Raw genomic sequence first — 26,307 nt, 5'->3', positions numbered from 1 at the left:
ATCACGGGTTGGTCTCCGAATTTCTTCCGTAGAGACAAAACAGCACGAATAATTGGTACAGTGTAGACTCACTCTGCCAAATGCCTTTCATACTTAGAACTACCCTTTGCGTATTTGTGATTGGTTGTCATATTGAAGAGTGCTGATTGATGGCTTTGGCGGCGTCTTTCCCGCGCTCCCCGTTGTGTGCCTGCCGTGGGGTTTGGAAGAGAGATGACTGACATCCTCTCCAGCTCTTGGGGAAGGCTTTTTATTGGGCATATTCCGTACCCGTCATCTGTGACTGGTGTCAGACACGCTTGTGATAGGGGTTGGTCTAATCACAGCGCAGCTCGGGACTTCAGTCTTGAAAAGAGCCCTTTGTTTTCTCTCTGAAGGCAGAAGCATGTAGATCCGGTTGCTGTGGGTGGCTTTCCAGTGACCACAGGGGGAGCCAGCCTTATGATGAGGTACACCCTGAGCTTGGTCCCTGGGGACACCAAGTGGCTGGATCTAGCCTGCCTTGAAGTTGGCCCTATTTCTGGACTTGTCATTTACAGGAGGCACTACTTTCTAGTTATTACTTGTGCCACTTTGAGTCAGTGCTTTTTTGTAGCCTAACAAATGCAGCCATGGAGGACAGAGTCTAACACCTATCTTCCACATTTATCTTTCCAGCAAATTCGGTCAATTTCTTATTTTATATGTTTCACCTATTTTATGACTTCAAAATAGATCTCTCAAAATAACAGTCACTCAGATGGCCTAGTTTAGTCACATTCCACATGGTTCCGTCTTCCGTTCCTGTATCCAGTGACTCCCACATATCTGCTCAGGCCCTGACTTCCCCCCCCCCCCCCCCCCCCAACCTGCAGTTCCAGCTTCCTGTTGGCTACCACAGATTTTCACACCGGACCAACACCCGAGCACAGTCCTCACTCACTCAATCCTTTGCCCCGGTCTGCTTCCCCCGGCTTCCCCTTCATACTTCTCTCATTACCTCCTCCCTAATCCGGCAATGACCATTTCTCAATCCCTGAGTCTGCTTGCCTCAATATCCCAACCTTAGTCTTGACTAATCCCTCACTTTCATTCCCTCAGTCTAATCACTAATCAGTTCTTATTATCCTACTTCAGAAACGTCTCTGGAATCGTGCCTCCCCCAACCCCTACCTAGTCTTCCTGCCGTCTTTACCTTCTAACTCATCATCACCCCTGGCACCAGAATTAAGGTCTTGAGTAACCAATGAACCGGTGTGATGCTGCTAACAATATGCCCCCCTCCCGATCCGTTGGCAGCTGTCTGGCCCTTCAAAATTCAACCCTGTACCATTACAACACGTGCAAAGATGTCCAGCATGAGCTAGCCCAAGGGGTTGCAGTGGTCAAACAGACTAGCTACCAAAATGTTCATTCAAAAACACCTAGTTCTTGCATGGTTTTTCCCCCTCGAGCACTAGAAGAGGATGTACAGAGCATGGAAATTCTTCTTAGACTATTTTCTCTTCCATTTTCTTCACACACACACTACCCCCCCACCCCACCCCATGCATTTCTATCTCCTTAACAAGCACGTGGGCATTCTTCCCTTTTCCTGTTGATGCTGTGCCACAGAAGCACAAGTAAACCAATTTGCCAAAGCAGGGTTTCCCTTAGAGAACGGGGAAGGCAAAGAAAAGGAGCGGGTGAGACCCAAATCTCCTTTATGGGACAGTGAGAAAAAGGCTGGAAACACTGTTAGTGGCGACTTTGATTTCCAGCGCCCCCCACTCCCACCAGGACACGCGACGTGCTATGGCCACATAACATCGTTTGCTGTTTCCTGGCCACATCTGGAACCCCACACCTACACCGTTTCCTGTGCTGTAATACCTTCTGGGAAGTTCTCTGGGAATGCTTCTACTCTCCTCTGTCTGCTAGCACCGAGTGACTCCTCCACTGACAGTCCTTTTCATGTGCTGTAGGAGGGTTCAGAATCAGGATAACTTCAATTTTAAGAAAATGGGCATTCAATTTTAAGAATGTTAAGTGGATAGACACTGCCCCCCCTCCCGCCCCCAGTATCCAGATTATCTATCACTGCCACCGCAGAACGTTAACACCTGAAAACGCACTTCATGGATACCAAAGGTAAGTCCATTCTCACCTTCAAAATGTTGCCTCCAGAAGAATTTGGGGGTCATGTTAAACCGCAGCAAAGGCAAGGGAAAAAGCCTACCTCTGAGAGGGGGCAGGGTAAGCATCAGATAGGAGTCAAGAACAGTGCCACAAAACAAGTGCTTCAAATCTTTGCTGCTGAAGGAATTAGTCTACCTCTGGTACTTCCCAGGGGATAACCAGAGAGAGGGCAAGAAGATAGGGCTTGTTAAAGTTGGAAGGTTCTATCGCTTCTCTCCCCTTCCAGCAAGGGAAAGAAGTGAAAGGTAGATGGGTTTTCTACCAGAGATTTTTAAGTTCCAGAATCACAGGACGATCCAGTCCCATTGTCTTAACCAGACTCCTAACTTCTGTGAACTTTTTGAACATGCTGACCTTTAAATTTGTCCTGCACAAAGAGACATCTTACAAGTTGGCCAAGCTGACCGGTAAGCCTTTTAGGGCAGAGCCCATGCCCCGTGCGTTTGCGGATCCCAGATACTTCGTCCTAGTGGATCCTCGGGTAGCTCCGAGGCCACAGCCCCCATTTTTTACGGTGGGGCTACTCCCACCAATAAACTGTTGACGCTTAATGGGATAATCGGGATATACGCCTACTCAGAGGTTTTGGAGCAGGGCCCTCCCACCTTGGCTGCAAACTGGGATCACCTAGAATTTTAATAAATATTGGGTCGCATTCCGTATCAATTCTCTTTTAATTGGTCTAGGGTGCTACCGCGGCGGGGTTAAAAAAAAATCTCTCCAGGTGATTCTAACCGGGACTGAAAATAACCCGTTTACAGGCTGTCAATGCAGGCACCGGCCGATGAGGACCAAAAGTTTGCGCTCCTTTTCTTACCCCCGCAGTCCCTGAGGCCTCACTCCCAAACCTACGCCTGCGCATCGACGCCGAGGGGCGAATTTCGGGGAAACGGGCCGGGGCCGGCGGGCGCGCGCACACGCTTGTGACCACGCCTCACCTACGAGCAGGCGTGCGGCCTCGGGGGCGCGCCCGCGCGCCCTCCGCCCGCGCCGCCTGGTCCTCTCGCGAGGAAGTCCGGGCGCCGGAAGTGCCCGGAGCGCGCGGCGGCGGCGGCGCGGTGCGCAGGTTCGGGCGCGCGGTGGGTGGAGGGCGGGAGAGGGCTCCCGGGCCGCGTGGGCCGCTGAGGGGGCGGGTCTCGCAGGTACCGCCGGGGTCGGAGCTCTCCGGCAAGGCCCGAGGGCGGGGCGGCTGCGGGAGGCCCCTGCCGGCCTCCGACTGGCGTGTCCTTGCGGGGCCGCCCCCATGTTGCGTTTTCCGACCTGTTTCCCATCCTTCCGGGTGGTGGGAGAGAAGCAGCTGCCGCAGGAGATCATTTTCCTGGTCTGGTCACCCAAGCGGGATCTCATCGCTTTGGCCAACACGGCGGGCGAGGTGAGTGAGCCCGACCTGACAGCGAGCGCGTTGCAGACTGCCCCAGCCTCAGTTTCCCGTTCTGTGGACTTGCCGGGCCGCCTGTGTACCACGCCCTTTCCAAGCAGCTGTGAACCTTAAGTGAAAGTGTAAGGGCCCCTATAAGGGAAGGATCATTGATGGGCCCATTTTCCGTATTCCATGGCAAAAACAACAGTTTTCGCACAGTGCTGCATTCCCAAGTGTCCTTGAGTCATTTATTTGTTAAATGGGCTTTTTAAAAGCCCATAAGGCAACACTCATGAACCAGACATAGTAGTAAAGCCACAGACCTTACCCTAAATTTGCTTAGGGTTTAGTAACAGAAGAAAAGAGTTACTGTCATCTTGTAGCTGCAAATGTGCGTGCATGTAGCCGCCACAGAGGACGTGTTTCAAAATCTAGAATCTGTTGTCCAAGCTCTATACCGTGGGTCGGATAGCTACCTCCTGGTAAAAATACCTTTAATTTAGCAAGAGAGTGAAAGGTCCCTGAGTGTCCTCAGTGGGCATTTCTTGTTTGTAGCTTCATCAAGTCTAAATCCGCTGTGTCTGCCTTTCTCCCGAGAGTTTCTAATTACCTGGCAGCCATTGTGTAAGGAAACCTTCAGCTGTGCATCTTTCCTCCTTTGGCCTTTTGGCACGTTTCCTGATAGTTGCCTGGCCAGATGGGAGTTGTGTTGTGTGCAGACAAGCTTGGAAACTAGGTGGTAAGGAACACTTAGCAGCCTGCAAAGCTGCACCACTATAATGACTCCTAATGACTTCTCACCGGGTACGCATGTCTCCTCTCTCAAGTCCCTCCATGAAATCTTCTGGTCTCTCTCCTTTGCCACCGTCCCTCAGAAATCCTCATGGTCTAGAGAGGATTGCAGACAGTACAGCCACACAGCTCCTAGTGTAGGAGGGACGGGCGAGAATGGGGCCTGAGTGCGACTAGGTGTGTGGGTGTAATAGTGGGCACTTGGTTTCCATGTTCTCAGTGAAGAAGAAAGAGCGCTGTGTAGGATGGAGAAGAAAATATTGGAAGTTTGGGGACAAGGGGGTATGAAAGGCTGACAAGGCAAGTGGACTAGGGAAGTGTAGTAAGATTGCTGGTCAGTATTAAGAGCCACGGGGGGTTGGTGGTCTTGTAGTTTGAGAGGGAACCTAGTGAGCATGGTTGTGTCTCTGCTGTTCTGTTGGACTGTGTGGGCGCAGGCATGGTTGGGTTTGACCAGGGTTGTTTTGCAAGTGTGACCTAGCAAGAGAGATGCAAGAGAGTTAAAGTTACACGGAAGAGGAGCGATTGTAATGATGAACCTTGGATTCTAACGTGATTAAGTATGGAAGTAGCATGTGTGAGTGAGCGACAGTGAGTAAGTGGAATCAGTCGGTTGTATGACATGGTTCCTACCTGGTGGAAGAATTGCAGTTGGTTATTAGTAGGGATGAGCTGGAAGGATAGAGGCACGATGGAAAGTGGGAGGTTTGGAACATTATGGCGGCACTTGTAGCTGAAATGATGACAAGGTTAAGGGCATGACCCTGGGAGTTACGGAGGTGAGTTGAAGACGCCATCATTAGAAGAAAGGCAGTTGAGAACGGAAAAGCCAGGACACCGTAGCTCTTGAAATCTCCAGGAAAGATGATGAATAGCGTTGGGGAGCATGAATGAGGCAGGGAGGAGTCCAGATCTTCCAGGAATGAGGAGAATGGCCTCGGGGTCTATAGATGACTGTAGTTAAGAGGGATAGTAGGTAGCATGATGTGACTGGGTCTGATTCACAGAGGATTTTAGAGAAGAAAAGTCATCCAGAAATGGCATTGGGCATCAAGGAGGAAACCTACTTCATCTCCTGGCCGGGTAGTATGGGGAACATGGGGTACAAAATGGCGGTCATCTGAGAATCCTGCAGGGAAAAGGTGTCCTTGGGTGAGGAACATGTTTCAGAGAAGAGAATGAAGATGACACCTTAAGGGTACCTGACCGTGAATTCCAGAGGGCACAGAGGAAGCGTTTCAGAAGTGGGGAATGGCAGAGATGGGCTCCAAAAAGCACTGAGCTTAGTGGATGAAGGATTCCTTGGGAGGCTTGGCTTCCCTGTGGGGGACCCTGTACTGAGAGTGAAGGGCGGCGCTGTGAGACAGGGCAGGGAGAGGGGAAGCTGTGGTGTGGGGAACTGAGACGGTGTGGAAGGGTCTTCGGGAGCATGTGCAGTTTTGAGGCCTTTTCTTCCTTCTTTTCAATGGTTGGATAGAGGATAGAGCAGGGGCAGCCTTAGTTTTGACTCAGTAGGCACCATCTTGACCCTCCATGGTGGGAATTTACCCAAGTGGAAGTGGAAATTTAGAATAAGTGACCTGTCCAAGCTCTATGACCATTAAGTGACACAGCTGAAGTTCAATACCGAGGTGTCTGATTCCAAGTTTAGTGTTATTTGACCATATTACAGCTACCTTTCTAGTGCTGTTTATGTTATTTTTTTGTCATCATCTTCTTGGACAACCTCATTCCTTACTAAAAGATAAGTCTCCTGTTGACCTAGAAGATAGGAAAATGTGTAGAGTACAGGATCAAATTAGATCTTGTTTCACCCATCTTTTTGAGTATACCTTAAGTTCATTTAGCCCTTTCTAAATTCTAATTTCTTCTGATAGTAAATATTATGCTTGAGATTGTTTTTTTAAACTGTTTATTTTTGAGAGAGAGAGTGTGTGTGTATGTGCGTGCCCATGTTCATGGGGGAGAGGCAGAGAGAGAGGGAGACAGAGGATCCAAAGTGGGATCTGCACTGATGGCAGAAAGCTCCAGGAACCACGAGATCATGACCTGAGCCGAAGTCGGATGCTTAACTGACTGAGCCACCCAGGCACCCCTACTTGAGATTATTTTTAAAGATGTTATAGCAGGGATCTAGGTTTATTTCATCTTTGGAAATGGAGTTTTTATTTTTTGCCATTGTATCTGCTTTGTCTTAGGTATTACTTCATCGACTTGCAAGTTTTCATCGAGTTTGGAGTTTTCCACCAAATGAAAATACAGGAAAGGAAGTGACCTGCCTGGCTTGGAGACCAGATGGCAAACGTAATAACTGGATTAGTTAAAAATACATTACTATTCACAAGAAGAATTTTGTAAAGGAATCTTATTTCCAGAAAGAATTTATTGTGCTTATTATATTTTTATTGTATACTTATATCAGTTTGGAAACTTTGTTTTTTGGAATGCTTTAAAGTGTTTTCATAGAACTGAGATTAATTTTACTATGTTGTTTCTTGGCAGAGATCTCTCTAAAGAGAAATCTGACTTCTTGGCAAAGATAACTCCTAAAGTGAAATCTGATGGAATATGCAAAATACTTAGGTTTTATTCTTTATGCTGTTTTGTCCTGCACTGATGGCCCAAGCTCATCTTCCATTCACTAGTCCATTCAGTGCCACTGTGGCCTTTTCTCCCAAAATTGTATGTTAACATTAAATGTGTGGCTCATAAATATTCTGTCTTCACGAATGCTTGCCTCACCCGAAGGACTCTCAGCTCTGACCCCATTCCTTCCATTTCTGTATGACCTTTCTCCTGGTGCCCTTTATTTTGTAGCTTGTTATGGCTTTGACAAGTAAACTCTCTCCTTCCCTGTTGTTTTACAATGACAGTAGTTATTTGAGCTGTTGTGCACATACAGTCCATACAGTAAGATGCTGTAAATTGTACAGCTTAAAGTTCATCTGTTACCATTGGTGCTTTAAGAAGAAAAGCTGAATTGTTTTGTAAAATGATATGTATTCCACATCGCTCATTTTTTTTTCTTGTAAATATAAATGAGTATGCAAAAACCCCCTGAAAGCCTCAGCTGTTTCTGGCTGTACTCCATTTATTCAGCTCTTGTTTTATCTTTTATTTAAAAAAAAAAAAAAAAAAGTATGTGTAGAATTAGAGGGTTTTTATAAATAACATCATGAGATCTTGTACTATTCATCCAAAAACACCAGAGTCTCAAATATAAATCATGAAAGTCAGTGTATGTTGATTACACTGTGTATGTGTACACACACACACACACACACACACACACACACACACACATATATACATATAGATAGATGATTTCTTAATCATTAAAAAATAAGCTTTGTGTTTTTGGACAGTGAAATAAAGTTTTGTTAGGTAGTGATTATTTCAAGATTGCTTTAATTTGTTTTGAAGAGGAGACCTGGATTGCCTCACATCCAGCAAAATTGCATGTGTTAGTATACAATGAAACTCAAAGCCGTCTACTTAGAAATTCCTAAATTTGGTTTGTTATGAAGATATCAATGACTTATGTGGAGAAACTGTACAATATAATTCAGCCACAGTGAAAGGAAGAACTCACCTCAGTATTTGATGGCCTTGTTTCTCATTAAGGGTTAGAAACAAAAGAAATATAAAACCTTCTAAGAACCAAGCAGATGGAATTACTTCCAAGACAAGCAAATCTTGGTGATATGCTGTTGTTTATCTGTTGAGACCTGTATCTTCCGCTTGGTAACAGGGTTCCGGTCCAGAGGCTTTGAGGTGTAAGATGTTAAGTGCAGCACACGAGAAAGTAGTAAGTTGCTCATGAACGTTTGAGCATTTGCAAATAAGCTTAGATAACAGCAAAACTATGTGCAAAGATATCTTTCAGTTTTTAAAATAGTATTTAGAGGAAGGATTTTTAGGTTAAATAATTTCTATGATTATGATGCATTTGAAATAGTAAAACCGGACAAGAAGTGAAATAGCCCTTTAGTTTTCTGGAACGTTGCTATAATTTATCCTGATTGTTTCTTCTTGTTTCAGTTTTGGCCTTTGCTCTTGCTGACACCAAGAAAATTGTTCTGTGTGATGTAGAAAAACCTGAAAGCTTGCACTCTTTTTCCGTGGAGGCTCCAGTTTCTTGTATGCATTGGATGGAAGTGACTGCAGAAAGCAGGTGGAGTCCTAAACAGAGAACCCCGATAGTTACAGCAGGGCAGTCGTGCAGCTTCCGTTTTTTAACATGGAGACTTAAGACTCTCTGAGTGTTGACCATGGACACGTTGCATTTAACTTTGGGTTTTAAGTTTATCAAGGTGACATTTTTTTAATGCTTTGTTAGATTTTTTTTCTTCTAAAAATGTGTGTTTTCTTTACTGGACCAATAGTGCCTGAATGGCTAAGATTTTTCTTTGCTTTTTTATTTTTAGGAGTTTATATCAGTGATTTATACTTCCAAGTAATAGATATTAAAATTACTAATTAGCAAATTGAGGTTCTTTTTCTTTTCACCATCTATTTTTGGCAGAGCTTTGTTTTTTTGCATCTTAGTAGTTATCCTGAGTACAAAAAGTGCTAAATTGAGCACTCTGTTCTGATGCTAAATGAGTTCTCTCTGTATCCATGGTCCTTATAGTTTCCTTGCTTCATGAAAATAACTTTTTGCCTCAGTCTACAATCAAATAATACACCAGGCTTGCAGTAAAGATGGTGTAAAGGATAGGTGGGTTTAGCTAATACTGAAAATAAAGGTTTTTTCTTTTTTTGTTTAGGAAATATGGTAATTTTGTTTTCAGTAGCTTTTCCTTTCTAATTAGGTTTTAAGTTAATATCAGATTAACTAAGGGCGGGTCTGTGAAGAATTGGATAACAAGGATGTAACGTGGTGTTTGAAATTCACTATAGATAAAACAGTGAATATAGCAAATTTAGATATGTGCTACCCATCATCATCAGGGTAAGCAAATGGTCACGTGAATATATAGATGCTTAGAGGAGCAGAGTATGCCGTGTCATTTCTGTGACATTCTAGGTACCTGCAAAGTGTATCCCTAACATACTTTCTACTAATAATTTAGAAATAAAATATGGAGATTCCAGGGTCTCAAAGGGCACCTAGTTTGTATGAAAGTGGAAAAAAGGTTTGCCAAGTCACCACTTTTTCACCTTTTCACTCATTTATTACTAACCTTAATATGGAGGTAGAATTCAGAAGAGGGGATAAATAAGACTTAACACTAAACCCTTGGTTTGCAAGGTCCAGAAACATGCTTGTAATCCAAAGCACTCGTATATCAAAGCACATTTCAAGAACCATTGGCTCAGTTATGATCATGTGACATTTGGTGTCAGGTGCAGCTTGTATTGCAAGACTTCTCTTGTTTATCAAGTTAAAACTTATTAGAACTATTTGCTCCTCTTGCTGAACACTTGTAGAACAAGTTACCCTCAATCCAAGGTTGTACTGTATTTCAGAATACGTAGTATTATCTCATATACCTGCCAGGTTGTCAGTTCCCCAAATGTATATAAGCTGTTGAACCCACAGTTAAATGATATGGTAACTGCGGTGTTCTCTAAAATTATTCTTGGTACTCATATGTTCATAAATATCATAAATTCTTAGTATCTAAAACTGAATACCTAGAGAAAATTGTTGATTAATATTTGTTCCTCTAAGTATAAAGTGGCTGGGTTTTTTTGTTTTTTGTTTTTTTTGGCAGAAATAAAGCCCCTTGTAAGTGAGGAATTTCCTATTTTTCTGTTTCCTGTTTGCGATTGCCATAATGACTGTTTTACAATACTAAAATATGTGTGCATCTGTTTACTTCATAACGTATAATATATAAAACTGAGTATTTCTTTTAAAAATACTATTTTTTAATGGAAAGACAGGTAAAATCTTTGGTATTTTTGTAATGCCTCTGCTTTGCTTTTCAGTGTTCTGACATCCTTTTATAATGCTGAAGATGAATCAAATCTTCTCTTACCTAAATTACCTACACTGCCAAAAAAGTAAGTATCAGAGTTTAATTTCATCGCAGATTTCTCTTTACTTTTAATACTGTGATACTTTTCTCATGTGTTTTAAAAAATACATTTCTGTTGTTTTTACACCAGTCTCTGTTTTTCTCTAGTTATAGCAACACCTCAAAAATATTTAGGTAAGCTCTGCCTTTTTGTTTTCAATTAAGATAATCTTTTATTAGTTGAAAGATGTAGTTGAAAGGTAACCTAATTTATTTTTATATTTTAGTGAAGAAAATTCTGATGAAATTATTAAGCTTTTGGGAGACGTCAGGTAAATCTTGCAAAGATCTTAACAAGTCTCATGTCTTTAAGTTGTTACTTGAGGCAGAATTTAGGGTTTCAAGGGCAGTTTCTTTACTTGTCATGGTATTTCATTGCTGACAAACCTCAGAACAGTATACAGGCATGAGTATCATTTACTTGTTTTTGTGTGGTCTTGGATTGTGTCAAGTTTAATAATGCTATACTGTACTTTGATTTATTTTAATAAGTAAAGGAAGTAGAAGTTACTGGAGTTTCTAAAATTTAAGTTTAAATATTCCAAATTTTTAAAGCCTCTTTAATATACATGTAGCATCAGAGCCATGATACAGCCGATGGCACTTTGTGTTAGAAAGGATTGTGTTGTGATTGAGAGTATATAATGCAGTGGTTGTGAAAATACTGTATCCTTATTTTACTGTAAACTGATGCTTTTTAGGCTAGAGCAAATTTATCTTCCTTTGAAAAAAGGAGTATGCCTACTATGATTGAATATGAACTATTGGAGAATTTGGTGTTTCAGCTTTCCTGTAGGGGAGCCTCAGCTTGCAGATTATTTGAGAGCAAGGACAATTTCTGTCTCAGTTTAAGAACTTGATCTTCTCCGTTGTCCTCAGCTTGTTGCATTACTTTTAATTAGGCTGAATATTCTTGTCCTTGGAGGAAGCTCTGGATTTATTGAGCTTTATGCGTACGGAATGTTCAAAATTGCTCGAGTCACGGGGGTAAGTTTTCCTTTAAATTTTTCGATACCATTTCTCAGAATATACCGCCTAGAATACACCAGCCAACTGATTCATGGAAAAAGAATGAGACACTAGCCTTTTTTTCCCTCCGTTTCAGTTATTGGAGTTCTTCATTGTTAAATGTTAGGAGAATAATTTTCTTACTAAGATAAAATAGTAGTCCTATGGTATCTATGAAGAACAGGGACTGTTAGTGGAATTAGTCAAATTTTTGATAACGAAAAGATGTGTGGGACACACTTGATGATGATTGAATGTTTTTGTAGCCTGTAGTCCGGGTGGGAGCTACAGTTTGTGATCGGGGTGTGAGGAACATCACAGAAGCCATCTTCCCTTCGTACCGGGTCTGCCGTGGTTGTTAAGTCTCGGTCTTCTCTGTTAGCTTTTCTGTCCTCTTCTTGCCATTCCTGAGAGGGATAGGAAATACCGTTGGCTCTCCAGCACTTGATTTGGGACCTTGGTGGAGGGGTGTGTGCGTGTGTGTCTCCTTGTGGACGAGGCAGACACATACCTTCGTGTCCCACAGGCGTGGGAGGAGCCACGCATGTGTGTTTCTGCTTTCAGAGCTCTGTGAATTTTTGTTTCCTGTATTGTAAGCAGATGCAGCCTAGCAATAATACTAAACAGAGCAGGGTATTTGACTGTTTTACAGATCGTCGGTACTTGTCTTGCATTATGTTTATCTAGTGATTTGAAATCGTTATCCGTGGTCACAGAGGTTTCTGCAGGTGGTGCCTCAGAGGTTTCATACTTCCAGGTGAGTATTGAAACTTGGTCGCAGCAGAGAGTAAATACAGATTTGTAGGGTTTTGATAGGTTTTTATTATCCTCGTCTTTGGATTCTAATGGTTATTAAAACAAAGCAAAAAAATGACAACAGCTTGGAGCTTCTAAATCTCATATTTAGAATCTTATTCTAGTGAACACTGTTATTACCATGGCCCAGGATAGTTTTCATGGAAACAGTGTTTTGATGGTTTATTTATGACCATGTTAATTGGCTGCTAAACCAGTTTATCTATGTACCAAGTGTGTTCTTAGGACTCGGGTCCTAATAATAATAATAGCTAATATTTATTAAGTGTTTAATATGTGCCAAGTACTGAGTGATTCATTGTAGTCCTTTTGAATCCTCACAGCCACTTAATAGGTAGGTTCTGTTATTATCCCCACTTTATAGATAAGTAAACGGGCACGTGGAGAAACTGCAGCACTTGCTCGGTGTTGTCCTACATTTAGGAAGTGACCCTGGGCAGTCTGGCTCCAGAGTCGGTGCTCTTAACCGACACATTTCCTCTTGTGGACGATGATCATTTAACGCTGGCAAAAACTTTCTGTGCTGTATGCTGTTTGTATTGTAGATTGTGGAAACTGTGTCGACTTCTATGGAGTATTTAGACTGTGCCCTTGCCTTTAAGAAAATCTTCCCTAGATTTTCTTTTTCTTTTTCTTTTTTTTAAAGGTTTTATTTTTAAGTAATCTCTACACCCAGCGTGAGTCTCGAGCTCACAATCCCAAGATCAAGAGTCGCACGTTCCACCAACTCAGCCAGCCAGATGTCCCTTCCCTAGATTTTTATACCAGATAACCCAGCCACTTAGCCTCAGGATGCATGAATTCCCAAACAAAAGTAGAACAAAATGATGCAGAATGCGCTGTATAGGAGGCTTTCCGGTATTCATTGTTCTGTCAGAGCTTGGGGGGACCCTGGACTTCCTGATTCCCTGGAATAGTTGTTCACATTTGCTCTTCCTCTTAAAGTTCTGTGGAAATAGGACTTCTAGGATTGCATTTGGTGCTATACTAAAATGATTGATTATTTCTTTGAAGTTTGTAATGGATATTCTTTTAAACAACAGCTTTATTGATCGATAATTCTCGTATCATTGCAATAGATATTTATTTTTTTTTTAATTTTTTTTTTTTTCAACGTTTATTTATTTTTGGGACAGAGAGAGACAGAGCATGAACGGGGGAGGGGCAGAGAGAGAGGGAGACACAGAATCGGAAACAGGCTCCAGGCTCCGAGCCATCAGCCCAGAGCCTGACGCGGGGCTCGAACTCACGGACCGCAAGATCGTGACCTGGCTGAAGTCGGACGCTTAACCGACTGCGCCACCCAGGCGCCCCGCAATAGATATTTAATACGTGTTTATCAGGAACATACAGTTTTTAAAAAACTTTTTATATGTATTTGTAATCATTTTTTACATTCCTCATAATAGTGTTAGGAAATAGTGTGTAATCTTTATTTAGCTATGGAGAGGGGATTGCTAACCTAGAGAGGGTGAGCTGTGCCCGGCTAACCATGGCAGATTAGAAAATCCTAAGGTTCGGTTCTGTTAGGCTCCAATGGAGCAGAATTCGGTCATCGTCTTTCTGATAATTTAGACCTCGACTCCTCTTCTAAACTGTAGGATTTTTTTTTTTTTTTTGAGCTGGGAGGGACTTTTTTTTTTAATCTTTAAAAGAAGTGTGTAATTATAACTCACTTTATTTTGATTTTACAGCTTGAAACCAATCTATTGTACTCTTTCTTACCTGAAGTAACGCGGATGGCTAGAAAGTTTACTCATATTTCAGCTCTTTTACAGGTATTTATTTCTGTCTCGTTTTATGTGAATATTTACTCTAAGTTTTTAACAGTCTATAAATAAAACACAGATTTTATTCTGTAAAGCTAACTATCTGTGGTGTAAACATGTCTATTTGATAAACTAATAATAAATATCCCTTAAAGCAAGGAAAAGGGATTTAATTGAAAATCTATTCCCACCCATCTCTTTTTCTCCAGAAGGAAAGAAAAAAGTAGTTTAAATCTTTTGAAAATATTCCTGTGAGTGAAATAACATTTTTGAATTTTAATTTTTATTGCAAATAAAGCATTATGGAAAACAGCTCTCATACCAGTTTGCTTTTTATGCATAATAAACCCACCCCATATTAGCTTGTGGTACTGTAGGTCAGTGTAGCCCAGCAATTTGGGCTGGGCTCAGCAAAAGGTTCTGTTGTTCTGGGCCAGGTATAGCTCATCTCAGCAGGGCCTGGTCATGTGTCAGTGGTCAGCTGGCTGGTCTCAGTGTCCCTTACTCATGATGGCTCCACATTTGTCATCTCCAGACGGCTCGCCCAGGCTTGTTTGTGACATGGTGGCCTCAGCAGGGATGTCGAGTGCAAGTGGACATGTGTGAAACCATTTGAGGCCTTGGACTCAGTGTCAGTTCTGTTTGTTGGTCATAGCAAGACATGAGGCCAGCCCAGATGTCTAGAAATGGACCCTCTATAGAGGAGCTACAAACAGTTGGGTCCTTCCTTTTTCAGTCTGACGCAGTCACTGACTTACTTGATGTGAAAGATTTCTGGAGATCAGTGTCTTTTTAAGGATTCTGTTTGAAAATTGAATAGCTGACTAAACCAGCATTTTGACAGTTAGTGTACATGAAACATACATAAAAAGCTGGAGGATGTCTGTTTTACCAGATAAAAATTTAATTTCAGAATGTTTGATGGTTAAGTGATTATCAAGCATTAGCTGTGGTCTTCTCTTTCTCAGGCTGAGTTAAAAATGATTGAAAGTAAATTCTGGATTGCTTTAAGATAGTTGAGAATAAAAAGCATATATTAGCATGTTGATTTACGTACATATTTTTTTTACTGTTTTATTATTTTTTTCTTCCTGATAATAGTATATAAATTTGTCACTAACATGTATGTGTGAAGCGTGGGAAGAAATACTGATGCAGATGGATTCTCGTCTCACCAAGTTCGTTCAGGTACTGTTGGTGACGTTTTCCCTGGAAGGAGTAAAAGAGTGCATGATGTCCTCCTTTGCTTTATGAGATGCCAGGGGAGAACTGGTCCGATTTGGAAAAGGCTAAGGTCAGGATTTCTCGCAGATGGCTCGGTCTGACCTCACGCTATTTCCCGAGAGGACAGGCTTTCCTCCCACTGGTACAGCGTAGGTGGGGACAGGTTGTGGAGTGGAGAGTGAGGCCAGGGGTGTTGGAAGAGCCGACCGGCCATTTTCCGTTAACTGATAATTCACGTAATCAGTTTAAATATGGATTTGAAGGAAGGTTAAGGAAAAGGAAGGGAGTCCTGCTCCTGTAATTTTAATTTTGAATCACACATATGCTTATCATTTTCAAAATACGCGTCATTATTTTATCCGTTTTGTCTAGGAGAAGAGCACAACCACTTCAGTGCAAGATGAATTCATGCACTTGCTGTTGTGGGGGAAAGCAAGGTAGTAAACTCCCACTAGTTGCCCTTGCTTTTTCTTCTTTTTTTACAATAGTTTTTTATTTCAAAAGTAATTCATATTCATTGTAAAAAAAAAAAAAAAGTAGAAAATTCTGGTGCACGAGAGTAAAAAATAGTATATATCTTTCTAGACTTTTCTATGTATTTTTTTATGTACATGTAATCATTTTCTGTGTCTGTAATATATATATTTCTAAATGTATAAAAACATTGAATTTTATATGGTCAGATCAGTCTTTTCCTTTGCAGTATCTGCCTTCATGTTATTCTTAAAAAGGCCTTTTCCATCTTAAGAGTATTCAAAGATTGATCTGTATTTTCTTCTAGAGTGTTTTTATGGTTTATGTTATATTCTATTCTCATGTTTCAGATGTGATTTATTTGGTTATATGCTGTGGAAGACTGACTTCTTTTTCTCTTAAGGTTTAGATAATTGCCCAGCGTAATTTATTGAGTATCACACTTTGTCCTTAGGGGTTTGTTGAAATGCTGTTTTAGCATTCAGTACCTGTTAGATGTAGTTCAGTCTGTTTCTGGACTTTATTGTTTCATGTTTTCTGTCCTTTTGTGAGTATAACAAAGTCTTAATTTTTGTTGGACTATTTCTTTTTGTTTATTTTGTTTAAAAATGTTTTTGCTTTGAAATTTAAAAGTTTTAAGTGATGCATTCACATTTTGAATGGAGAAGACTAAAAATACTTTTCTTTTCATTGTAGTGCTGAACTTCAGACCCTCTTAATGAACCAGTTAACAGTAAAGGTGCAGATAAAGTATCTTTTTATGTAAATGGCTATCTTCACGTGCTTAATTTTTTTTAGAGCAGCATGCAATATCTTATATGCTAAATATATTTTTTTCTTTTAATTAGGGCTTAAAAAAGCTTGGCCAGTCTATAGAGTCATCATATTCCAGTATACAAAAATTGGTTATAAGTCACTTACAGAGGTATGAAGGTGGTGTTGAATTTTTGGTGTTGCATCTATATGTACGTGGTGTCGGTGTTCCTTCATCATCTGGCATTCTCATTTTGAGCCTTTTCTAGCTAAAATTGTTGCATTGGCACTTGAGGGGAATCTCGGAATGCCCAAGATTTTTAAAGAATCAGTAATGGTAATGCTGCAAATCATTTTCAGACATCTTTTTACCAGTGTAGGTTCTCTGTGTGGGCTTTTCTCAGCCAGACAACCAGGAGGTATATTTTGAAAAAGGGATGTACCCTTTTTTGAGCAGTGAAGTTAAATATGTTTCTCATTTTAGAGTTTACCAAGCATACTGTTTGTTTTGTACATTTAACACCCTGACAAGGTATTGATAATTATTGTCCTCCTTTTTACACAAAAAGAAACTGAAATCCAGAATGGTCGTATGGCTGGCCTGAAGTTACTAAGTGTCACAATTAGACTGTGTCTCTGACCTTTAAGTCTTGTTCTGTTTCTATCCCCAGCTCCCTTGGTGAAGCAGTTTGCATATGAATGTTCAGTGTTTCACTTAAATTTTGATAAATTCCTTTATGCTGAGTGCTTAGCCCTTTCTACGTCACCTGTCCCTTGGATCACTGCAGTGCCCTCTGGCCTGGTTTCCGGTCCACAAGGACATTCGTGCCCCTCAAATCTATTCCCCACAGCAGTTCTGATCATGTCACTCTTACTTAAAAACCTCCAGTGCTTTCTTGTGGCTCTTAGGACCTAAACCTTTGCGTGGCCTTTAACACGCCTGCCTCTCTGCTTCATGCACACTGGTGACCTTCTCAGACTTGACATTTTTTCTTCCTACCCAGGGCTTCTCTGCATCTGTCTTGCCTTCTGGGATGCTCCCACCCAGTTCTCACTCAGACTCTTTAGGTCTCAGCTCAAATACCACTTTTTCCGAGAAGTCTTTCCCAATTCCCCAAATTAGGTTATTTCATTACACCTGCATCGTATGCATTTCCTCCAAGGCATTTATGGTAGTTGGAATGATACCCTGCCTGACTGTGTGGCCGTGACTGTCCTCCCCCTTAGACTGTCAGTGCCATGAAGTTTTGTTCACTATTATGTCCCTAGCACGTAGCACAGTGCCTGACCTGAAGTCGGAGCTTAAACAATATTTGTTGAATGTTACACTGATGGCTTTTGGGTGAATAAGATGGCCACATGACTGTCTTAAAAGTGCCAGGGCTGACTGTGGAACATAATTTGACCTTACAGAATTTAACCTTGTGGTCATATATTCATCTCAGTCATGATGACCAAATGATTCTGCTACCATCTTAGAGAAAATTTTGAGAAATAATTACTTCTCATAGAAAGAAAATTAAGGTTGCTTTCAGTTTTTATTTCTGGAAGTTTAGAAATGTTTAGGCAAGGTAGCCGGTGTCTGCCACCTTGATGATGGTAGTGACAGTAATTTATTTCTGCTCCATTTTGATAGTGGCTCCGAGTCTTTATTGTACCATTTGAGTGAACTGAAAGGAATGGCTTCATGGAAGCAAAAATACGAACCTCTTGGACTGGATGCTGCAGGAATCGAAGGTAACTTAATTGTTCCATAGAATACATTAAACACGCTTTCCTCATTTGACAAATGACATGTAATTATTTATTTCTTTTTAGATGCTATTACTGCGGTGGGTTCTTTCATACTCAAGGCAAATGAACTTCTTCAGTAAGTATGAGGGGTTACCTGGCATCATTGACCTGAGAACACTTTACTCTTTTTTTTAGAAGTAAGAACCCAGCAAATTGTCATGATTTTCTTAAAGTGAGTTTTTAAGTTTTTATCAAAACTGTATCTTTACAGTTTAAAGATAATTAAACAAGCTAATAACATTAGAGTGGCATTTTACTCTCCCATCAGCCTCCCTCCGAGCCCCTCTGCAGATACAGAATGAGAGCAGATGCAAAGAAAACAGCAAATGTCCCTTGAGGGGTTTGGCTGTAAAGGAATGGCCAGTAGTTGGGAGCCGCTGTCGGGTCTGTCTTCTTACGATGGGATAAGTTAGAGCGTATTTATACATGATGCCATGTTCTCCTCAAAGGGGAACAAGTGATGCTGGCAGATTGAGGAGAGGATCGCTGGGGCAGGAGTGTGGGAGGGGATGGCCATGTGGTGCATGGGGGAGTGGGCCGGAACAAGAGCTTATCCACAATTACAGGAGAGAAGGCTGTGGGAAGGGACCCAGATGCTAGTACATGAGCACGTGGGGCTTGGGGACATTCGCTTCCCGTTGTCCTGATTGTCTTAATGAAATAGGAATGTTTTGTCGGCAGCTGAAGGTAAGGGTGGGGAGGTGGTTTAGGAATAAAGGAAAAGCTGTGACCCGGTTGTCTAGCGGGAGGGTGAACAGGCGACTAAACAGGCGGCTGCTGGTGGTGCCGAGGGCCCTGGGTTAGTGCTTATGAATGAGTGTGGAAGTGAGAGCCGTCCCCACGGCTGCAGGGTTTCTCTGGCTGGGGTCAGCTGACCGTGCTGGGGCACGGAGCAGGTGAGCGGTCAGATTTGGTAGGCCTGGTGACTGAGGGGAAGCGACAGGGGAGTGAGGGAATTAAAACCAGAGCATGATTAAAATGAACCTTGAATATAAGCTGGTTTAGGAGGAAGCGGGGAGCTGGTGTGGGTGGGAGGCAGGATGGGAGGTGGTGGAACCAGTAGGCAGTGGTCTTCGTGAGACGGAGGTTGGGGTCCTGGAGAGAGGTCACTGGGAAGATAGGTGGCTGTTGGTGAGTGGCATGCTTCACATTGAGATTTAGAGGGTTCCAGTTGCCGGTGACCGTGTAGGCTGTGAACTGTGGAATAAATAGTCGAGGTGTGGTGGAGGACGTGACTGTTACCTGAACCATTGCATTGAATGCTTCATCATGGCAGTCCTAGTTTTTCCATCCAAAAGTGTTTTCTTAGTTCTTTAATCATTTTCAAAGCCGTGCTCTTGTTTTGTAGATGACATCTTTTCACATCCCTGTGGACCTTAATTAGATATTTTTAGAAGTGTGCTGTTCCCCTGAAGGATTTCCACTTCCTGGGTTTGTCTTGGTCTCTGGTTGCGAGCTTTCTTCAAATACCCGATGCTCAATTTCCTCCTCTTGATTCATGAGGCAGTTTAAAGCGCGTGGAAGGTCTGTACGCAGGGGCAACAGAAAGCCGGCCTGAGTGCGGAGCGCAAAGCTGGCTGTGGCCGCCAGCGCTCGCACAGAGCCACCTCCACTCTTCCCGGCTTATTCGGGTTCTTGGAAGAACCCCATTCGTTTGTTGTGGACCTGACATGTCCAGGGTCTGAGAGTCCCTGGGACTCTGCGGGGTGGATTGCTCCTCTCCGGGGTCTTCTCCATGGATTCTCTAAAATGCAGCCGCCTCTGCTGAGCCTCATCAGTCATGTGCCCTTTCTGACACTTCTGAAATTGATTTCTTTTCTGCCGTCCTCTTTGTTTTCGTGAGTTTATAACGCACGCCTCCCCACCGATCCATTACCATGTTAACGGGGTTTTAGAAGGTAGAGGTTGTAGACACTTGTGCTAAGAATACAAAACGAGAGGAGAAATGACTTTGCTTTTCCTGTGTGTTGATTATTTTTTGGCTAACCATATTTACGGAGAGTAAATATGAAATATCAAGCTTTCTGTGATCACTTTTCAATATGAACAAAAGTTCATTTTGCTTCTTGATCCCTTGGACAAAGTAGCATTATTATTTTAGGTGATAGGTGGGGAAATTGAGGCAGTGAGAACTTTGATGTTACCCTCTAACAGCAGGGATTGCCTGCAGTAGGGGTCAGAGTATTGATTGGGAAAGGCAGAAAGGAACTTTTCTTTCTTTTTTCATTTTTGCCACAGGAGCGTTTTGATTACATTGCTTGGTCCCATAAACGTGGCAGTCTGTTTTACTGTATAGAGATAGGTTAATGATGCTGACCCACGTCTCAGTAGATTATGGAACTTCTTGCTTGGAAGGGACTTTGAGACTTGGGAGTGAATAATGCATATTACTTAGAGTAGTTATCTTGTTTGTAGATGTGAACTTACAAAGATTTTTTAGAAGTGATACCCATGTCCTTATTTAGAAGCCTTTTGATCAAGACAAAGATGGCTTCCACCTATAACATTGGAATTTGAGGGGTGCATTTGTGTAAAGCTCAAGGAAATTGAGTTTTTGGAGATCAGTTACTGTAAGCATCAAAAATGCTTCCAACTTCCAGAAATAATGTCCACTGATACCAGAGGTAGTGACATAGTACAAATAGGTAATAATGTTTTTTCTGTTGGCGTTGATGTTTTTTCTTCATACTGACCAGTGAGTATTTTTTTTAACTGAGAATAATGCTGAAAGTGGTTTTTTTCTGACTTCTTTTATTTGCAAAGTTGGAAAAGGATTTCATACTTGACTGAATGCTGGGAAAGACTATTACACAGTTTGTGGCAAGGCTGTTATAACCAGTCAGAATCTGAGCTATTTGCCTTATTTTTGAAAAGAACCAGGATTTGCTCTCCTGAAGCTTTATTTTTAGGTATGTGCTTGATTTATAATATCTTTTCTAAAGGTTTGGATGTCCTCCAGATAGGATAAAATAGAATGGTAAGGGTTATTGTATCCCACAACAATTGAACAGTGGTACATGAACCCTGTATAATAATTTTATTTCTGATTTCTTTTATTTTTTCTTTTCAGAGTTATAGATAGTAGTATGAAAAACTTCAAAGCTTTTTTCCGCTGGCTTTATGTGGGTAAGTTAATTGAATGAAACATTACTTTAATGCTTCTTTAAAAATTGTGGGAGTATCAATTTAGAATATTTAAGTTACTCTAGTAAAATTTCCAGTAACTGTAACAGAGAATGGTATAAATGAACCGTCTTCTACCCTTCACTGGTTCACCAGCTTTCAGCACATGGCCAGTCTTATTTCCTCTGCACACCCACCCGGCCCCAGCTCCCCGCAGATGTAACTTATAGCTTTGATGGTTTCTCACTCACTGATGATTAATCTTTTTTTTTTTTTTTTTTCTAATCTTGTAATGTCTGCTTAGGTTAAAATAACATATGTGGATCTCTACTATGTACTAGGCACTGTTTGGAGTTAGATTTTTTTTTTAAAGAAAGGGGGGAAAAAAACAAAGACTAGCCTCTGTCCTTGAGTAGCTTGTTTCCTGTTTTATTCCTGATCTTGTTTCTGATCTGTGCTGTCCATTATCATAGCCAATAGCCCCCTGTGGCTCTTTAAATTACTTGGAATTATATAAATTATATGTTCAAGTTCTGTAGTCATGCTATCCACATTTGAAGTACTCAGTAGTCATACATTGTTAGTGCTTATCATGTTGAACAGCACCGAACTAGAAAATTTCCACTATCCTTCCTATCGGACGCTAATGCCCTAGCTAAATAGAATGCAGACCATTGGTAGCCTTTCTTTGTATCTCCACAGTATCTCTTTTCATTTGCAGGTAGTTAACCGGTATTTATTGACTTGACATTAAGTGTTTTAATGCTTACTCTACAGTGTATTTTATGTAGGTCCATTTGTACTATTTTTGTGACCCCTCTTAATATCTTTGAAATAATCCAGCATACATTCCCTTCCAACATAGGCAAAATTTAGTTATAAATGGGATTTATCTGAGTTTGTTAAAACTCTAAAGGGTAAATAAAATAGAAAGTAAATTATCTGTAATGTGCTCACATCTTTTAAACAAATGCCTGACTCTTCAATTCAGATATCTTATAAACAGACTTGTATTTGTCGGCCTAATATAATTGCATTTATGAAAAAAAGAATGTGATCTACAGATGTTGGCATGTAAAATTCTTTATTTTTTTCCTCAAAGCTGTACCAACGCTAGCCAGAATGGGGAGCCAGAGTGTTTATCAGGCCAGCCTGTTTAATATCAGAAATGTTAATTAGAATGAGTTACAATGTTAAAACTGAATGGGATCTTAGAAATGACTTTCTTTTACAGATGAGGTTGGGTTTTACTCATAATTGTTGGGGTACTTTAGGCAGTTTATGTTCCTACTGCATGTCCTAATTCTCATAAGAAGCCTGATTAGAGGAGAAATGAATTACTGCTTAGTCCTTCCCATTAGAACAGGGCATTGTAGAAGGCACACTGGACTGGAGAACTAGAGACCTGATTTTTTTTTTTTTTTTAATTTTTTAATTTTTTTAATGTTTCTTTTTTGAGAGAGAGACAGCACAAGTGGGGTAGGGGCAGAGAGAGAGGGAGACACAGAATCTGAAGCAGGTTCTGGGCTCTGAGCTGTCAGCAGAGTCCGATGTGGGTCTCAAACTCACAAACCGTGAGATTGTGACCTAAGCCAAAGTCAGATGCCCAACCGACTGAGCCACCCAGGAGCCCCAGAGACCTGCTTATATTATAATCTCGGCTCTGCCACTGGTTAGGATGCTGTGCATCCTTGGTTTGCTCTTTTGTAAAATGTAACCTCCATGAAGGCAGGAACCTCTTTTATACTGATATCTTCCTAGCACCCATAGTAATTTTTGGGTGAGTAAATGAATGAGTGAATGGAACTAGATTATGTCTTGTTTTTTAGATATTTAGAAGTTTGAAGTAATTAAGAACAGTTTCTAAAATAATATGTATTTGCAGAATCACATCCAGCATGCTTATTCCTGACCAAAAGCAATTAAGAGGGATATTCAAACACTCTGTAAAAGCACATGCGGCATACTCCTTGATTTAGGTGGACAAAATAAAAAAACACAGCCCTCTGAAAGGACAATATGAATCAACCACAGATTAATTAAAGAAAGTGTATAAATATACGTAAATGTACGTATATGCATGTAAATCTTAGTGCAAATGTTTTTGTGTAACAGAAAACCCAAGGGAAAGAAACATGTTTGTTGGGTATTCTAAGGCTTTTGGAGGCAAGAAGTGCTTGCAGATTTTATGAGAAGAAATATCATATGTTAGAAGAGGATTCCCTGCACAGTCTTCACACAAGGCAGCAGTCAGACTGGCCTGTCTGGAGTGGCAACGGGTTGAGTTGAAGGAGAAAATAAAAAATAATAGTTCAGGATCATGAGACCAGCCATTTTGAACCTGAAAATACAAATCAAGTTTAAATTCTTCACGCATTAGTTTTTAGAAGAAAAGTAAGTTTTCCTTGGTGATTTTCCTTGTTGAATATTGAGGATTTAGTCCAGTGAAACACATTTTGTCTTTGAAATGTATCTATAGTTATGTCTGTAGTTTTCCTTTAAAGACAGTTTTTTAACTTCTGTTTTCAGCGATGTTGAGAATGACAGAAGACCATGTGCTTCCGGAGCTGAATAAGGTAGTTCGTGGTAGTACGTTTTCCAGTGTGTTAATGTGGCTCTGGTTGAGCTCAGCTTTGCTGGTCACCTTGGTATTCTTACACGGTTACTAGTTTACAAGATGTGAGGCTATAGATGCTAAATATATCTTAGTAAGCCTTTTTTTTTTTTTTAAGAAGTTTGTTTTTTCATCTCTCAAAATGCCTTTAACTGTGGCTGTCTAATTTTATAGTTCTCATATTTATATAAAATTTTATAATTTGTATTATGTAGGGTGCTTGTATTCTTTCACTTCATTAGGTCTTGAATGCCTTTTTATTTTCCTGGGAAATCTAGTACTTTAGATATTACTACCTATGTTGATGTCTGGTAAACAGTAGTTTCTCTTTATAAGGATTGAGACAGGTGGCAATGGAATTTAAGTAAAATCTTTCAGACCAGGGCCAAATTCCCACCTGATTTCTGCAGTTCACTCATTCTCACCTCTGTCCAAGCTCTCATGCAGGTAGATTTAGGTCATTTGGGGCCTGAAAAAATGGAGAACATTAAAATGAGCCTCAGTGGACTGGATGAATGCAGGATCGCCATTCTTAGACTCTGACAAGAAGTAGATCTTTTACGCTGTGGGTGACTGGCCTTGCAAACCAGGGAGGTCCACGTTAGCTGTTTCTCTGATATTACTCTTACCTTTATTTGAGGAGATAAAGTGTGTTGACTGTTGGGGGGACCTCAGCGTGTTAATTTTTGAGGGCTGAAATGGAGGCAGGGTCACTGTAAGAAGTAGAGGCCGACCCCGAGGCATCAGCTCTTAGCTCAGGTTGAGGTTGCTTATCTGGGTCACAGTCTCCTCTCCCAAAGCAGGCACCCTGCACACCAGTCTTAGCACAATAATAAATCACTAAACAGTAAATACTAAGTAAATTACTAAATAAATTAGTATTTTATTTCTAAAATAATAAAGAACTTTAGGCCGTAAGAATTCTGTAGCTGTTGGGTTAGCTGATTGGAAAATGGATTTAAATGTTTAATGACTTGTTTGTCAGAGCTTCAAGATTTCATATTCTCACAGTTGCATAATCTTTTGGATTTATATTGATATTTCTTTGAAGGAACTTTGCCTCTTCATACCATAGCTTTTAGTAGATATTACATTACATGATACAAGATATTGGGAAGCTTTATCTTAATTTGTTTTTCTTTTTGTTCCTTTTTGGTTTTGATAGATGACTCAAAAAGATATTACATTTGTTGCTGAATTTCTTACTGAACATTTCAATGAGGTAGGAAGTTGGTATTTGTATAATGTTTTTTTTTTTAAATAATTGCAATAAACCTGGGTGATAGAAGTAATTAACATTTAATCCAATTTAATTGACATTCTTAGCAGTTGTGCTGTTTATAAACTATTGCACTAATTAATGGCAGTACTCATCTTAGAGCCTGTAAATTCAACTTTTGTTTGTGTGTTGTACAATCCGTAAAAGAAAAGAATAGCTGCCTCTAATAGCTCTCTTAAAAAATAAGGGTTTTGGGTAAGTTTAAGAATATTTTTGGGGTGCTTGAGTGGCTCAGTTGGTTAAGTGTCCAACTTTGGCTCAGATCATGGTCTTGTAGTTCGTGATTTTGAGCCCCATATCAGGCTCTGTGCTGACAGCTCAGAGCCCGGAGCCTGCTTCGGATTCTGTGTCTCCCTCTCTCTCTCTGCCCCTTCCTTGTTTGCGCTCTGTCTCTATTTGTTTAAAAATAAATAAACATTAATAATTTTTTTTAAAAAGAATTTTTTCTTTTTCTTTTGTGAGTTGATGTAAGAGTTAAATTATGCTTATTCTTTCTAGGCTCCAGACCTTTATAATCGAAAAGGAAAATACTTTAACGTTGAAAAAGTTGGTCAGGTACGGGCTTTTGATTGAACTTAGTTACTACTTTTTAAAAAAATTATTAAAAACTAATGTTAAAATTTTAGCAGTGTTAGTCTTTGTTATCCAGAGTTTCTAGAAAATAATACAATGCCAACTTGGATAGCAGCCCTGTTCTGATGGTAAAGTAACCGAAGAGTAGCAGTTTTTATAAACTTTTTGATCTTATAACTCTTTTACATTCTTAATAGAAGACCCCAAAGAGATTTTGCTAATATGGGTTATGTTTATCAATGGTAGATATTATTAGGTATTAGGAATTAAACAGAATACAAAATTACTTAAAAGTAACAGTAATTCCACTTACCATTACGTATTAATATAAATACTTTTAATGAAAAATATATTTTACAAAACAGTTTAGTGAAGAGTGGCATTGTTTTGTAGATTTGCAAGTCTCTTTGGTGTCTGGTGTAATGGAAGGCAGGTTCTCATAGCTGTTTCTTTAGTGTGTTGTGATGAGTTTTTTTGGTTAATGTACGTAAAGAAAATCTGGCCTCACATAGGTGTTAGAAAGGGAGGAGTATTGTAATAGCTTT

General features: G+C 40.6%; 1 protein-coding gene across 1 annotated transcript in view; it reads left to right on the top strand.

Moving 5' to 3' along the window:
• The first annotated feature begins 3,237 nt into the window (after window positions 1–3,237).
• ANAPC4 (anaphase promoting complex subunit 4) overlaps window positions 3,238–26,307 on the top strand; it is a 33,996-nt gene continuing 10,926 nt past the window's right edge. Inside the window, exons 1-19 of the mRNA XM_025921433.2 lie at window positions 3,238–3,529; window positions 6,508–6,613; window positions 8,351–8,483; window positions 10,247–10,321; window positions 10,444–10,470; window positions 10,563–10,607; window positions 11,238–11,322; window positions 11,996–12,100; window positions 13,854–13,937; window positions 15,030–15,116; window positions 15,525–15,589; window positions 16,323–16,365; window positions 16,475–16,551; window positions 18,016–18,116; window positions 18,198–18,249; window positions 21,244–21,299; window positions 23,826–23,875; window positions 25,076–25,132; window positions 25,688–25,744. Of these exons, the coding sequence (XP_025777218.1) occupies window positions 3,401–3,529; window positions 6,508–6,613; window positions 8,351–8,483; window positions 10,247–10,321; window positions 10,444–10,470; window positions 10,563–10,607; window positions 11,238–11,322; window positions 11,996–12,100; window positions 13,854–13,937; window positions 15,030–15,116; window positions 15,525–15,589; window positions 16,323–16,365; window positions 16,475–16,551; window positions 18,016–18,116; window positions 18,198–18,249; window positions 21,244–21,299; window positions 23,826–23,875; window positions 25,076–25,132; window positions 25,688–25,744 (1,434 nt within the window). The 5' untranslated portion in view covers window positions 3,238–3,400. The remainder of the gene's footprint in view (window positions 3,530–6,507; window positions 6,614–8,350; window positions 8,484–10,246; window positions 10,322–10,443; window positions 10,471–10,562; window positions 10,608–11,237; window positions 11,323–11,995; window positions 12,101–13,853; window positions 13,938–15,029; window positions 15,117–15,524; window positions 15,590–16,322; window positions 16,366–16,474; window positions 16,552–18,015; window positions 18,117–18,197; window positions 18,250–21,243; window positions 21,300–23,825; window positions 23,876–25,075; window positions 25,133–25,687; window positions 25,745–26,307) is intronic.

The sequence above is a fragment of the Puma concolor genome, chromosome B1, assembly GCF_028749965.1.
Source record: "Puma concolor isolate L17-30 chromosome B1, mPumCon1.1.hap2, whole genome shotgun sequence".
NCBI lineage: Eukaryota > Metazoa > Chordata > Mammalia > Carnivora > Felidae > Puma > Puma concolor.
Note: the sequence above shows the minus strand (reverse complement) of the source record. Positions and strands in the feature narration are given on the sequence as shown.